Below are 14,863 nucleotides of genomic sequence, written 5' to 3'. Positions count from 1 at the left end.
CCCCCCCCACCCCTCTCCCCTTGCATGTCATAGGACTCTCCTCTTCTGGGGGTGTCTAATTACTGTTCGTGCTGGCCCAGCTCCTCCACCTCTCACTATATAACATTTATGGGAAAGAGCAAAGGGGAATACTATAGAGCATGGGTGGCCAAACATCGGCCCTTCAGCTAAAATGAAATTACATTACATATTTTATCATGATAAGATATGTAATTTCATCATAGCTGAAGGGCCGAGGTTTGGCCGCCCATGTTCTATAGCAGTGGTTCTCAACCTGTGTAACCTCAGGACACACATTTGTCCTTGGTAATTAATCATGACCAAAGGCGCACTGCAATAGAACGCATGGCATTGTGGTACTGCAAGCTCCCTCACAGTCATACTCCCAGCCCAGCCCACCTCAAGCTGCTTGCTCGGCGCGAGAACGGACAGTGCTGCGCTAGGGGAAGGCTGAGGAGCCTCTCACCTAGCGCAGTGGACGGCACTCCGCGACCCACTGAACACAAGGTCTCGACCCACCAGTTGAGAACAAAGGCTCTATAGTATTGCCCTTTGCTCCTTCATGCATCTGGCTCTGGAAGTCATGCTTGTGGCTGTCAGGGTCTTGTAATGCCTTTTGGGACTTTATAGTTCCACAACAGCTTGAGGGCTGAAGTTTGGATACCCCGTGCTATAGAGTGTCCCTTGAGCTTGAGTTTACTGGCATCACTTCCAAGATGTTGGTGCCCATCAGCAGTGTGGAAGAAGTTGGGTCTCATAATAATAATGATGCAAATAATGTTTATTGCCATGCTTGCTGAAAAGAGACAGTTAACATACCTGAGAACGGCACATCCCTCAGCACTGTGGGGCCCCATCCTTTCCAGAGGGACAGCCAGCCACCCTGAGATACAGCAGATCGCAGACAGGCTCCTAGCTCTATGTAGGACAGCTGACGGGACTGCAGTTTAGTGCGGATCAGCTCCAGAGGACTGATGACTGTCACTGCACCCACTAAAAGGGAAGAATCAGAGATATTAGAACCTGTGATCAAGTTGACACAAATTACATGGACATTTGTGTACAAAACACTTACATCGAGAGAGAGCTCCAGCGATGAGAGGGATGTGACTGCCGCTGTACCCCAGGCTGTAATACAGAAAGTCCCGCAGCTGATCGTAGCAAGTGAAATAGATAATGGTTGCAGGCACAGCCATCACCCTGTAGGGGGAGACAGAGAGATAATCAACATGATGGGGATCGCAGCAAACAATTCCTAAACACCCTTCACCAGTTGTGTCCGCAGAAAAAATAAAATAACTAGAAAGCATAACAATTTATAAAAAGCAAGCAGGTCAACTGCCCACACTGCCCTCTCTAAACAAATTGAAGAGAGATGCTGATTGGTTGCCATGGACAACTGCTCCAGATTCTGCAGTAGCTCATGTCTCCGCATCCTCACGAGGCCATAACAATGCCATCAACTCTGTTATAGGGAATCCATCAGGAGAACAAGGCACCTTTATTTTACTTTGCATGTATACAGTGTATGTTTACTCAGTTCTGTTAAAGGACAACTATGAGGTGAGTGATTTACACTCATCCTCCTAGTTAGAGCTGACGTGCAACAATGAAACTGTCACACGTCAGCTCCAAAGATTTGGAAGTGAGCGAGCACATACAGTCGCTTGCTCACTTCCCGATCATCTCCCTGCAGAGAGCGGTGACTCTAAGTCATCACTCCCCACAGGGATTCCCCTCCTCCCCTCTCTGATACTCCAGGGCTGGCTGGAGGAACGGACAGGGGAGGGGGCGGGCACAGCTGGCTCTGCCTCTAGATTGGCAGAGCCCGCTGTCAATCAGCCAGCTGGGTGGATCTCAACAGTATTGTTGGGATCTGTCCCGGCTGCGGCGCTCATTTTATAGCGGGCAATTGCATATACTAATGTCCTATACTGAGCATATACTAATGTCCTCCCGTGACCCTAAAGAGAACTATGGGATAAAATGGTTACCCCCATAGTTCTCTTTTAAGTTATTATAATAATAATTTAAAAAAAAAAAATAGTTAAACTGTACTAACCTGCTTAAGAAAAACCATGCTAAAGTAACTGATTACGCACTAGAAAAATTAAATTCAGGTTCACTGTGGATAAGAGATAGACAGCCAGCTTATCGGTACTAACTCGTATCTCCTTAAAAAGGAGAACCTAAGATTTTGTTTGTACCGTGCAACAAGTACTTCAACAGACCCATTTGATAAAAATCTGGCGACCAACTCCCCGCCAACCCTATTTCTTTTCCCCCCTGTAAAAAACACACACAGATACTACAGATGAGCATGTGACATATTCCCCCAGTCCCATGAAATAGCTTGGTTCCTATGAGTGATGAGCCTGGGCTTATTGTGAACCCAGTTCCCCCGAGTTTGTGCAAGCCTGCTCAAACCTGTGTCTGCCACCCCCTCCTCCCGGTCCAATCAGTTGCCGAGTGGTGCATTCCCTACCCTCCAGTTACAAGCGTGCTTGGGCAAACTGGGCTCCCAGGCTCATCAATAGTGCCTAGTAATTAGCCCAGCACTGTCACATGGGGGCAGGGAAGGAGTCTTGTGTAAGCTCTGACGCGTTGGTTTGGAGCTTACAAAGGGCTTTCCCTCGTTCTGGTGGAGGAGCCCTGAAATATGAGGAGGGGAGTTAAGTGACCCTTTTATTTTGACCTTCATAGCCAAAGAAAGGGGTCACTTTAAGGGCTTCAAGAAGCCAATTTAGACCTTAAAATATAAATGCTATATGTTAGGTTCTATATACTGTACCTGTAGTTACAAGCATATATTAACATAAATGCCTGTGTGTACTAAAAGTTACACCATTTATTTAATTTGTGTTTTCCGTCAACACTGGATAAAATATTTAACCCCCCGTCATGAAGCCGAATACTCACAGTGTAGGGGGAAGGCCACTCCAAAGTGATCTCAGCCCCTCATGGCGTGAGATCTTCACAAAAGCATCCTGCATTGAAAAATACCATTGAAAAAAAGAAAACATTAAAAACAGACCTGAGGATGCAATACAAAAAACACTAATTATACTGATCTCCAGACAAGCAGATAAATACACAGCTGAAATACATATATGAGAACTGGTCAACCAGTCTTGTCACTCAGCTCCCCCCCATCTTCCCTGCCAAACAGCACAACCAGAATCTCAACCGCCACTGAAGAGCACATCACCAGCCTGCTGACTACATAATGAAAGAGCAGCACAATGCTGATGAGGTCACCAGTCTGCTCACTGCACTCTCCTCAGTCAGCACATGGCCAGCTACTAGGGAAGGTCCTTACTTTTCCAGTTGTGCTGTGGTGCAGTGGATTACAGATGGGCAATAGCAATGCAAATTCAATTACTTAAGTTGCATTATATAAAAGTACAACTTCACTCCTATTTAGGTCCCATTGGCCTCTCTCAGTGTAAACAACATGGGAAATATTTGCTCTACCTTCAGCACCATTCTAACAAGCCTTTCCTTATAAATAGCCAGGTTGTGCTCTGCACCCCACCGTACTGTGGACCTTGTCCATTCCTTTGGCTGGATCCTTACTAATGGAGTGCATAGCCATCCATAGGAGCATGGACCAAACCAAGCGATTGATCAAGGGCTGCAGAAGGCATATCTGGTAGGCAAATACTCAGACAAAAATATATTTGCATTCCATATTCTTCATATCCTAACCTACAGTTAATTAAAGTAGGGCTGTGGAAATTAAAAATTAATTTCTCGATTAATCGTTAAACTTTTTGATCGATTAAAATAATTTTGATCGCTAATGAAAAAACACTCACCTCTCCGTTGGCTTCCGGGAGTCCCGTTGGCGATCCGGTGACGTCACGGACATCAACGTCACCGGACTCCTCCCCCCTTCTCCAAGTGGCTCCGTCGGCTAACGAAGGGAAGGGGGGAGGAGTCCGGTGACGTCGATGTCTGTGACGGCTAACAAAGGGAAGGGGGAGGAGTCCGGTGACGTCGATGTCACCGGACTCCTCCCCCCTTTGTTAGACGACGGAGCCACTTGGGCAGGTGAGTTTGCATGAGCGCCAGCCAAGGCATTAGCCTATACACATGCTATTGTTATTAATCTCACGTGCCCCACTCAAGCGGCGGCCATATTGAGTGGGGCACATGAGATTAATAACGTGCTGGATTAGTGTGATCCTAGTTCATTTTATTACTTCATTGCTGTGCTGTATAGGCCAAAGTAGTTGGATCTGTATGTGCGTTTATAATTAATCGAAATTAATCGATTAAAAAAAATTTTGATTAATGGAACACGAAAATTGTAATCATTACCAGCCCTAAATTAAAGGGAATCTATCACAAGGCAAAATACATGTTTAAGAAACTTCTGATGGCTGCTTTAAAGAAGACCTCCAGAAAAATATTAACCCTTACAGCGGGACTACCCCCCACACTGCAAAGGTTAGGTGCTCGAAAAAAAAAAGTTATAACCACCAGACCTTCCGAGCCAGCTTGTACTCTCTCCCTCTCTGCTGCAGCGGTCTAAGGATCCTGGTGTCATCACACTCTATACACTGTGTATAGACGCGAGGATGCCGAGGAGCAGTCCATCTGTGCATTGGAGGAGACATGCTTCCGTTAGAACAGAAGCAGGGAGCCAACTCGGATGGTCTGGTGAGTAGAACCTTTTTTTTTAGCACCTAGACAAACATGAGCATTTAACCCTTGCAGTGCGGGGTCAGGTCACTGCAAGGCTTAATATCATTTTAAACTGGAGTTCTTCTTCTTTAAGGCACATAGTGACTACAATCACAAACTGAATGTGTGCAGAATTTCTATCTCAGAGTCCCTTCCTTGTAACTCATGCGAGTCCATAAACGGCAGCTTCCATCAGAGGCTTTGTGCTAGATGCTCTTTAATGGATACCCTGTACAACATATGTTTATTTCTTGTTTTTACAGATTTACATGCTTCACTGCTGAAGCCTCTACTCTCACTTCCTTCCAAAGTCGCATGGCATATACACAAGGGGTTTAATTTCCTCTCAAGCCAATTAACAATCCAGCAGACTGCACCCTGTTAGGGAAAACATACAAACTCTCAGCACCAGAAATGCTACCTAATGTGCCAGCCTGCAGTGCAACTTCTGCTCTGCATATACGAGGGGAGGCCAATAAGTTCCTACCCTCACCATGATCTAGATGCGCTAGGGATCGGAAATGTTGCAGGTTTATAGGTGGATATCTTAGTAATATGCATGCCAGTTTTTGTAAGCCATGGTAACTTATAGTTAGAGCCAAGAGAAATGGAGTAGGTGTCATGCCGGACAAAGTTGAATACCGAGTAAAATTAAGTAAAGCTGCAGTCTGGGAAAATAACATTCGAGGACGAGCGACCTTTAAATTGCTTCATCCAAGCAGTGTAGAATGCAACAAGACACAGAACTTGTGTGGGCAAGCCATTACTCCTCATCTAAACATTCCTGACCAGGTCTGCGTCCACAAGCCTCCCCTGTGACCCCTTTGCACTTACCAAAGTTCCATTAAAGTACGTGGGTGCGCGGTACCAAGTGCTGCAAGCTGTGGCATGCTGGCACACAAACAGATGATCCATGAGTCCATTACAGTACAGGAAACAGCGCCCTGTGCGGGTTATAAGAGAGAGAGGTCAGAGGATGAAATCTACAAAGGCAGCTACTGAGACTAGAAAAGCCAGGAGTGAGCAGGAAAATGGGCACAGTGTTAGAGAAATCATAAGGTTAGTGTACAAACGGCCATTTTAAGCAGTTTTAGTGTGAAGGGAGGGTGAGAGAGGGGCGCAGTGTCAAGCAGGCTGGTGGGCACAGCAACACACACTCATAGGAAATAAAAGGAAATAGAGGTATCGCCCTTAGCAGCCAGACTTCAATTGTAATTAATCAAATGAAAGCCAGGAAATCAAAAGGAAGATTCTAACTGGCTTCTATGGGCAACTCCGACACATTCCTTTCCCTCCAGGGTTTTATATAACAGGCCCATTCTGTAGGGACAATACAAACAGTGAGTGCACATAACTACAGAGTGTGCGTCTGGGGGATTAATTATTAACTGGAGGAAGCCAACTAGAAAACTAATTGGACTATGGGATAAAGCAGGGCATAGACTACTGGTGTATAGTATCCACAGCAACTAGATTTAAAGCTTAAAAGGAGAACTATGAGGTGAACATCATTCAGTCTCATAGTTCTAGCCGACCTGTGACAATGAATGTCAGACGTCAGCTCAATAGATCGGGAAGTGAGCGAACACATACCATCGCTCGCTCACTTCTCGATCCTGTCCCTGCAGAGAGCCGTGACTGTCACTAGGCAGAGCCAGCTGTCACTCACGCAGCTGGGTGGATCCAGACAGTAATGTCGGGATCCGTCCCGGCTGCGGCGTCTCAGCATACCGTGAGCTACAGCTCGCGGTATACTGAGCTTTGGGTGACGGGAGGACGCTAGTTTGTGTCCTCCCGTTTCCCTTAGGAGAACTATGGGGAAAAGCCCTGACCCCATAGTTCTCCTTTAACTCCAGCCGCATATAAAAGAAACCAAATAATGTAGATCAGTATATATTAAAACATCAATGACTAGTTCCCTACTATGCTAGACACGGGTGTGCTGTGTGCCAGAACTAGGGGAGCCACAAGACCTGTAAGGTTCCCTACTATGCTACACAGGGCTGTGCTGTGTGCCAGAACTAGGGGAGCCACAAGACCTGTAAGGTTCCCTACTATGCTAGACAGGACTGTGCTGTGTGCCAGAACTAGGGGAGCGACAAGACCTGTAAGGATCCCTACTATGCTAGACAGGACTTTGCTGTGTGCCAGAGCTGTATAAATCTCAGGACTGCTTAAACATACATGCAAATCCTCTTGGCAGGCTAAACAGCCCTAATATATACTTCCTCTGTATATTTAGATGCTTGTCTTGAGTTCAGCCTTAAAGCCGAACTCCAGGATAAGCAAAAATTATCTCAATACAAGAGGCATGTGTATTCTTGCATGCATCTTGGTGTGTTTGTGTATTTCTTCCATATCTGTGCAGTGATCCAGTGTGATACCTTGCCTCTGTATCTAGACCAGTCACTGCTGCTCTCTCTCCTTGTTCAGGGTGACTGGACATATATCCGCCCCCTCCTGTAGTGGGTGGAGCCTTCTGGGTCCAGCCCACAGCTCTGCTCAATGCACAGGCTATGTACAGCACAGTGGATTTATACCTTTGTGGCTACTGAGGAACATATTTCATGAAAGTTTTTGTGCTCGGAGTTCAGCTTTAACCTTTCATCACACAGAGCAGAAAGGGCTCTGAAAGATTATTGCTGATAGATAGCTATGGATGTCTATATAGCACACTGATCGATGTAAATTGATCTAAAAGGTATGTCAGGAATAAATTACACATGTTCATGGGAGACAATCAGACCTCAGGATGTTCTGATGATGCAATCACATATGAAACAGGTCAGTGACAACGCTTATACATTGAAAGCCACAGACCTATGTCTCTATGTACGCTGCAGATGTAAAAATGCAGTTGGGTAAAGAGGACAACATTGGGACACACTGGAACATTTATATACAGTTTAGCATAAGTTCAGCCCTCTTTCCACTGCAACCAATCAGAAACCTTATTCCATTTTTCCAGAACCTTAGAATGAAAGCTGAAACCTGATTGGTTGCTGTGGGGAACAGCTACTCAGCTCCATGACAAATTTAGCATCCCTTGAAGCAAAGGGGCATCATACATCAACACCTCAATGCCCAAGTTTGCACAGCAAACTTTCTTTCTTATGCTAGGAAAAGTGAGCGGGCCAACCTGTACTCACATTTAGGGTGGCGCAAGGGGGGTGCCCAGGGAAGAGACTTTACAGACATTACTGCAACACAAGAGGGAAAAAATGGGAAGAAAAACAAAAATATGATAGCAATCTATGCAATATATGTATAACAACATACAAATACATATATATAGTCATTAATGTTGGAAGCCATGATGTTAAAGCTGAAGGTGTAGGTGCTTTTTATGAAAATGTAGCGGCTAAAGGGTGGTTATCCAATATGGAAGCGCAAGCAGTGTAAATGACATAGCGACCAGATTCCTGAAGTCAGGTCGGCTACCTGTGACTTTGGATTACTTGTCACAGTTAACCACACATAGTGAACTTGTCACATGGCCCACCAGATAGTCCACCCTGTCCATTGTAGACACTTATCCACCCCGATGCCCCATTCCCAAGCCAAAGCCTGGTGAAATTTCCGGCCCTTCCAGGTACGGCGGGCACATATGACCCTCTCCTCTTCTTACCATGATCCAGTGTTCAGTCTGAGCATGGCATGTCCTCTGGGCATGGCATGGGTAAAAAGCTTTTTGTAGCTATGTGTAAGCTCCGATGATGAGCTCACACAGGGCTTTCTACTCCGGTCGGTGAACAGGAATGTGGAGAAGGAAGGTAAGTATCCATAGCTGAAGAGGTCGGCCATCAGGAGAACCTGTTACTTAGCCCTAATTAGGTAAAGTGACAGGCTCACTTGAACAGAACACTCTGTTAACCACTTGAAGCCCGGGGTGTTAAAGGAGAACTATGAGGCGAGTGAAAATCACTCATCCTCATAGTTCGAGCCAACCTGTGAAAATGAAACTGTCACACGTCGGCGCAATAGATCAGGAAGTGAGCGAACACATACCGTCGCAGAGAGCCGTGACAGGGGAGGGACTGGATTCCCTCTCTGATCTTCCAGCGCTGACTGGAGGAACGGACGGGGGAGGGGCGGGCAGAGCTGGCTCTGCCTCTAGATAGGCAGAGCTAGCTGTCACTCACGCAGCTGGGTGGATCTCGACAGTAATGTCGGGATCCGTCCCGCCTGCGACGGTCTCAGTATACCGCAAGCTGTAGCTCAATATACTGAGCTTTGGGTCACGGGAGGACGCTAGTATATATTCTCCCGTGACACTTAAGAGAACTATGGGGAAAAACACTTACCCCATAGTTCTCTTTTAAGCCCCCTTCCTGGCCAGGCCAGTGTGAAGGTAGCCCTACTGCAAGGGTAAGTTTTTTTTAAATTCCTGGAGTTCTTCTTTAAACCAATATTTGATTATAGATATAGCGTATGATTGCACATGTGTAATTCTATACAACCAAATCACTCTGAATACAGTTATCAAATTAGTAATAATGTATGGAGCTGTAACTGCTGAGTTCTCCTCCTGAAAATGCTAGCTGACTGGCTGTCAAGCAACTTAATACATTCTCAGTCTCCGACCCAGATTCAGTATGCATATCCGGAGTTTAGACCTCGATTTTACTGCTTGCTCTAAGTGAAGCCAAAGACAGCCAGCCAAACAGGCGCCAATTTCAGAATGAGCTCCACCTCCATGACTCTCTTAGTACAGGTTTCCAGAAAAATCTAAAACGACTTGCTGACTATTTTATAAGGCAAAGCAATTGTAATATATAAACTGCAGTTACTCATAGCAACTAGATTTGAGCTTAAGCTGGCCGTACCATTCTGGAGATTTGAGCAGCGTGTGGCCCTCCCGGAACCCTTCCATTCATGAAGGAGCTGGGCCGAAAATTGACGGCTGAACAGTGCTGCAGTCACTGTTCAGATATTCTGACAGCGGTGGGTGCAATGGCCAGCAGGGGAGACTTTCCCATCTACCCTAATAGTGCATGGCCAGCTTTATTGTAGGCAACTGGTTGCTAAAAGTTGCTGCACTTCATGCATTATAAATCTTCCAGCTGTGGAAGGTTTTCAGGATCCAAATACAAATTTCTAGACAATGAGTCTTTCTATGACTGCACCATCAAGAGATGCAGGCTACTATCCAAGCACTCCTGGCTGTGGTTGTCTTCCTCAAAAACACCAGGTTACCTTTGAAAAGCCTAACTTGCAGCACTCAATCTCTGAATGCTACAGACGGACAGGCAACGCACAGGAAGGTAAGCGGAGGAGACTCTGCAAGCACTATGTTACCTTTGGAGAATGGCTTCTTCTGTGACTGCAGCCTGATCTTCACAACGTCCAAGGGGGTCACTGGGGACGAACAGGGTGACAGAAGAAGTGAGACACAGCTATCTACATGGTAGGCCCACATAGCTATCCCGCATTATCATTGCCACATCTCATACCGAATAGAGAGGTGAGGAGAGCTCCGGTCCCTGAGGCGATAATTTGCTGCAGTGGCGTGATGCCACACCGCAAGGTGCCACTTTCCTCCATCGCCATCCCTGCCATGATGAGTGAAAGCTCTGGGGGAGAGGAATCTGGGGGGATGCTGAGGAGAAGGGGGACATTGGTAATAAATAAAAAAAGGGAACGGATGGAAGTTAAGATGTGCGAAATAGAGAAGCAAAAGAAAGAGTAAGACACATTAGACACTTGAGCTACCAAAGACTTCTACCACCACCACCACCTCCTCCCATCCTTATCTATCCCCACCCTGAGCCAGGCGTGACCGCTATTACAGGGTGCTGATAAAGCAGCTGAACTGCCAATCTACAGGATAAGCACCAGAGCAATGCTGCACCGACATGACAACTCACTTCTTACCTGGGGCCTGATGGGAGGCTCACAGTCTCCCCCTGCTGGATGATAAATGACAGTATGCTTCATTCCAGGAGTGACTGCACAGAGAAAAAACAAGAACAATGCATGTTAATGGTTATGTAAAAGCAAAAGCAGGTGTTCTGCAAACTGATCACCTGTGCCGACATGCCGCTGTCACAGTGTACTAAATACGCATCACTGAACACATTATATACAGCCAAATACCTTACAATCAATGTGCCCAAAACATTTAGGAGGTGTCTAGCAACAGAACTGCAGTCAGCATAAAAAAAAATCACTAGCAATCATGCCTACAGGGGAACTATAAAGTCTTTTTTATATGTCACAGATCTAGCTCTTGTACAAAAATATCCCTTCCGAGAACATGTCATATAAAACCCAGATACAGAAATACCCCACTGTGACCTGCCGGCAGGTCTGGACTAGAGAAGCGGACCCAGTGTGCAAACATAGAGGTGGCGGCATGGCAATCTAAGCCAGGGCTGGACACATCCCAGGAGCTAGGTCGCCAATGCTACAGCTGGCGCCTAACTTTTTAGTTACTGTGAGGCCGCTGAGGGACATGCCACAGCCGGAGCTGGGGGTCAGAGAGGTGAACAGTCACCACCACAGGACTGAGGATCAGCTGAGTGTATCTTCTTTATTCTGTCCGCTAGAGAAAAAATGGGCTATCCCTGCACTGCAAGGGTTAACTTTTTGTATACCCGGAGTTCATTTTTAAGCTGGATATACACCAGTAGAATTCATTTAAAAAAAAAGTTTTGGAACGTTCAATTGACTTATTAATGGCGTCAAACCGACCATCGTTTTCAACCGCAGTGGTGTAAAAAAAAAAAATTAAAGGAGCCGGATGAAAAGTTTTCTCAAGTGAACAGAACTCTAAGGGGGTTATTCATTAAGCCGAACATTCGGCCAATCCTTTGGCTGGCTTAGGCAGCAGTAACAGCACCCTCCCAATGTCAAGGGCATGTGGTAGGGTATGGTGCAGGGGGGGCTCTCGCTTGTCCCCTCCCCCTTCCTGTCCTGCCATGCCAAGTTCAGTGCTTGGATTAAGGGTCTGGTTGGGAATTTTAGAAGGGAACCTACATTGTTTTGTTTTTTGGGGGTTGGGGTCCCCCTCAAAATCCCTATCAGACCTAGAGGGTCTGGCTTGAATTTGCAGGGGAACCCCATGTATTTTTTCTTTTTACATCGGGGGTCCCCCCTAACAGACCTCATTTTTTTTCTTTTTACACTGACATTATTATTCGGATTGCTGCCTCTGAAGCAGCGAACAGAATGGCCGAGCCGAATGTTGAGCCGAGCATTCGGATATTCACTCTCTGCTGTTCGGCCCCTTGGAGGATAGAGGTGAAGAGCGGAGAAGGAACTGCCGAACGTTCACCTCAGCCGATCAGCTGAGGAAAAACGCGTTCTTTCTTTTGGTTTGGTCGAACGTGCTGAGGCTGTTTGGCTGAACCGAAGTGAAGGGAGCTGAAGCTAGCCGATGTTTGGCTAAAAATAGCCGTAACCGGTTCGGTTATTCATTCAGCTGCCTTCAGCAGCTTAGTGAACAACCCCCTGATAGTGAATGTGGTTTTCATTGAAGAAGCTCCATTCATTCCAAAATCAAAATGTTAAAATCAAATAAAACTTGGAATGACATTCGTCAGATTTCTGATGATATTATCGAATGTTCTGATTTTTACTACGAACGGCCGTACCGAAATCTAGCAGTGTATGGCCGGCCTTACATATAGAGTTGTCAGCATGTGTAAGCAAAAGGTGTCACACAATGCTTTACCAAAAGATGTCACCAGCACTCCAAAAGTAGATTCAATATATTTTAATGACAACGGTCATTCAAAGTCACAAGTACTTTTCGGGGCCACGTTGGGTCCCCGTCATCAGGCTCAGAATCTCGGAAGGAATCTTCTGAGCCTGATGACGGGGACCCAACGTGGCCCCGAAAAGTACTTGTGATTTTGAATGACCGTTGTCATTAAAATATATTGAATCTACTTTTGGAGTGCTGGTGACATCTTTTGGAATTACTACTTGACTACACGGTGCCTCCGTGGTCGCTACAAGCACCCTATTACAGACATCATCTCCTAGGAGATCCGGTAAGGAGTGCAGGAAGATACACACAATTTTACACAATGCTTTACAACACATTACATAAAAGACCAACTCAGGTGAATACAGATAATAAAACACAGATAAAACGGCTTTGTACTACAGACACAACAACACTAGACGTTAAAAAAAAGAAGTTCAAGAACATTGTGTACCGGATATTAAAACCACCAAAGTACAAACGTCACCAGTATAAACATCGATCAAACCTGGCACAGCAGTACAGCATATGAAGAGCACCGCACGGCTACACGCAGGAAGTCAGCCAGACACATGCCCTCCCCAAAAAAGAAACAACCTTGTAACATGTGCTGACATTCCTACATCATTCTCAACTTTTCTCACACCATCTGCAGACCACAACGTTTTTTTTTATCTGGTCCAAAAATGCATCCCCATTCATTCATTCCTAGGGTAACAAGTGAGGCCGGTTCACACCACTGCGTTCAGTTCCAGATTGTTTCAAAAAAAGTACTGCGTACGCCATTTTTTCTGGTGTGGAACGCACCAAAAACACATACAAATGCACCAAAACAAAATACAATTGAAACTATATAAAAAACGCACCAGAACACATCAATAATGCAAAAAAACGCACATAGACGCATTTTCTGAAACGCAAGCCCATAAAAGAGTAATTCCACTATTCCAGGTGAATTTGGGGCAATAGAATTGCCCCCTCCAATCTGGCCCCCTCTCCCCGGCGCTATACTTACCTTTTGGTGAACGCTCCTTCCCCTCCGCTGGGACAGGTGTACTCTCCGTACCCCGTACTGTCGTGTAGTGCTCTGGAGTTGAATTTCACTCGCAAATGGTGAGCACTCATTGATGAGCGCGGTCACCTGACCGATGAGAAGCACTTTTGACCACACTGACCAATGAGAAGCACTTCTCATTGGTCAGCACGGACAGGTGATTGCACTGACCAATGAGTGCTTGTCATGTGCGAGCGAAATTCAAAACCCAGAGTGCTACAGAGAGTACACCCGTACCCGTGGAGGGGAAGGAGCGTTTGCTGGAAGGTAAGCATAAAGGGGAGGGGCGATTCCATTTTCCCAAATTCACCTGGAAAGGTGGAATTACCCTTTAAGGGCGTGACAGAAACACTGCACAATGCGAAATGCACTTGCGTTGCCAATAAAGGAGAACTATGGGGTCAGGGCTTTTCCCCATAGTTCTCCTTAGGGTAACGGGAGGACACAAACTAGCGTCCTCCGGTCACCCTAAGCTCAGAGCTGTAGCTCGCGGTATACTGAGATGCCGCCGCTGAAACGGATCCCGACAATTATGTCTGGATCCGCCCAGCTGCGTGAGTGACAGCTGGGCTCTGCCTATCTAGAGGCAGAGCCAGCTGTACCCGCCCCCTCCCCCGTCCGTTCCGCCAGTCAGCGCTGGCAGATCGGAGCGGGGAGGGGGGAATCCAGTCCCTCCCCTGTCACGGCTCTCTGCCGTGACAGGATCGAGAAGTGACCGAGCGCCGGTATGTGTTCGCTCACCTCCCGATCTACTGAGCCGACCTGTGACAGTCTCATTGTCACAGGTCGGCTAGAACTATGAGGTGAGTGAAAAGCACTCACCTCATAGTTCTCCTTTACTTTCTAATGGCACCCCAAACGGCCAGGAAGATGCGCATTTTTCTTCTGCATTTCCATGCATAAAAGCACGGAATGCGTGTGGCAAAATTTGCAATATAAGGTTTCTGCGGCATTTGTCGTCTGTTCAGCATCCCACTCAATTCAATGGGGATGCGAGGCAAACAGCACATGAAGCCACACAAGCACGCATGAACGTGACGCGTGTTCCTGAAACGCCATGTGTGAATATGGGCTCAAATCCAGAGCTGAGCGGGTACCCTGAGGATCTGGACATCTTATCTATAGTACATCTTGACCTGACTCATGTCCAGTCACTACAAGTATCCCTTATCTGTGTGCAATGTTTTCCAAACAAACCCTCCGCTTATCATCCACCGGAAAATATTTGTAAGATCTGTTTTGCTTTTCAATGATTATTTGTCAAAACGCTAAACCGGGCTGATGGATTTATTTAAAAAACAACATTCAAGTCCCCCCTGGAACCCCTTGTAATAGATCAGAACCCGTGAATGTACACAAATGATACACACAATACACAGCACAAATCAAAAAACATTATACATGGGGGT

General features: G+C 46.2%; 1 protein-coding gene across 2 annotated transcripts in view; it reads right to left on the bottom strand.

The window, feature by feature from the left end:
- The window catches only part of SLC25A39 (solute carrier family 25 member 39), an 18,034-nt gene that overhangs the window by 2,384 nt on the left and 787 nt on the right, over window positions 1-14,863 (bottom strand). The window contains exons 2-9 of one of the 2 annotated variants that reach the window (XM_018552745.1): window positions 10,564-10,637; window positions 10,143-10,288; window positions 9,988-10,047; window positions 7,839-7,889; window positions 5,524-5,633; window positions 2,920-2,987; window positions 1,076-1,200; window positions 820-993 (exon numbers count right to left, since the gene is read on the bottom strand). In XM_018552745.1, the coding sequence (XP_018408247.1) occupies window positions 820-993; window positions 1,076-1,200; window positions 2,920-2,987; window positions 5,524-5,633; window positions 7,839-7,889; window positions 9,988-10,047; window positions 10,143-10,248 (694 nt within the window). In that variant the 5' untranslated portion in view covers window positions 10,249-10,288; window positions 10,564-10,637. The remainder of the gene's footprint in view (window positions 1-819; window positions 994-1,075; window positions 1,201-2,919; window positions 2,988-5,523; window positions 5,634-7,838; window positions 7,890-9,987; window positions 10,048-10,142; window positions 10,289-10,563; window positions 10,638-14,863) is intronic. The other variant, XM_018552744.1, reaches the window with a different exon arrangement.

This window comes from Nanorana parkeri, unplaced genomic scaffold, assembly GCF_000935625.1.
Source record: "Nanorana parkeri isolate BGI_ZX_2015 unplaced genomic scaffold, ASM93562v1 scaffold96, whole genome shotgun sequence".
Classification (NCBI taxonomy): Eukaryota; Metazoa; Chordata; class Amphibia; order Anura; family Dicroglossidae; genus Nanorana; species Nanorana parkeri.
The sequence above is the reverse complement of the archived record's forward strand: the minus strand, read 5'-3'. Positions and strand labels throughout refer to the sequence as shown.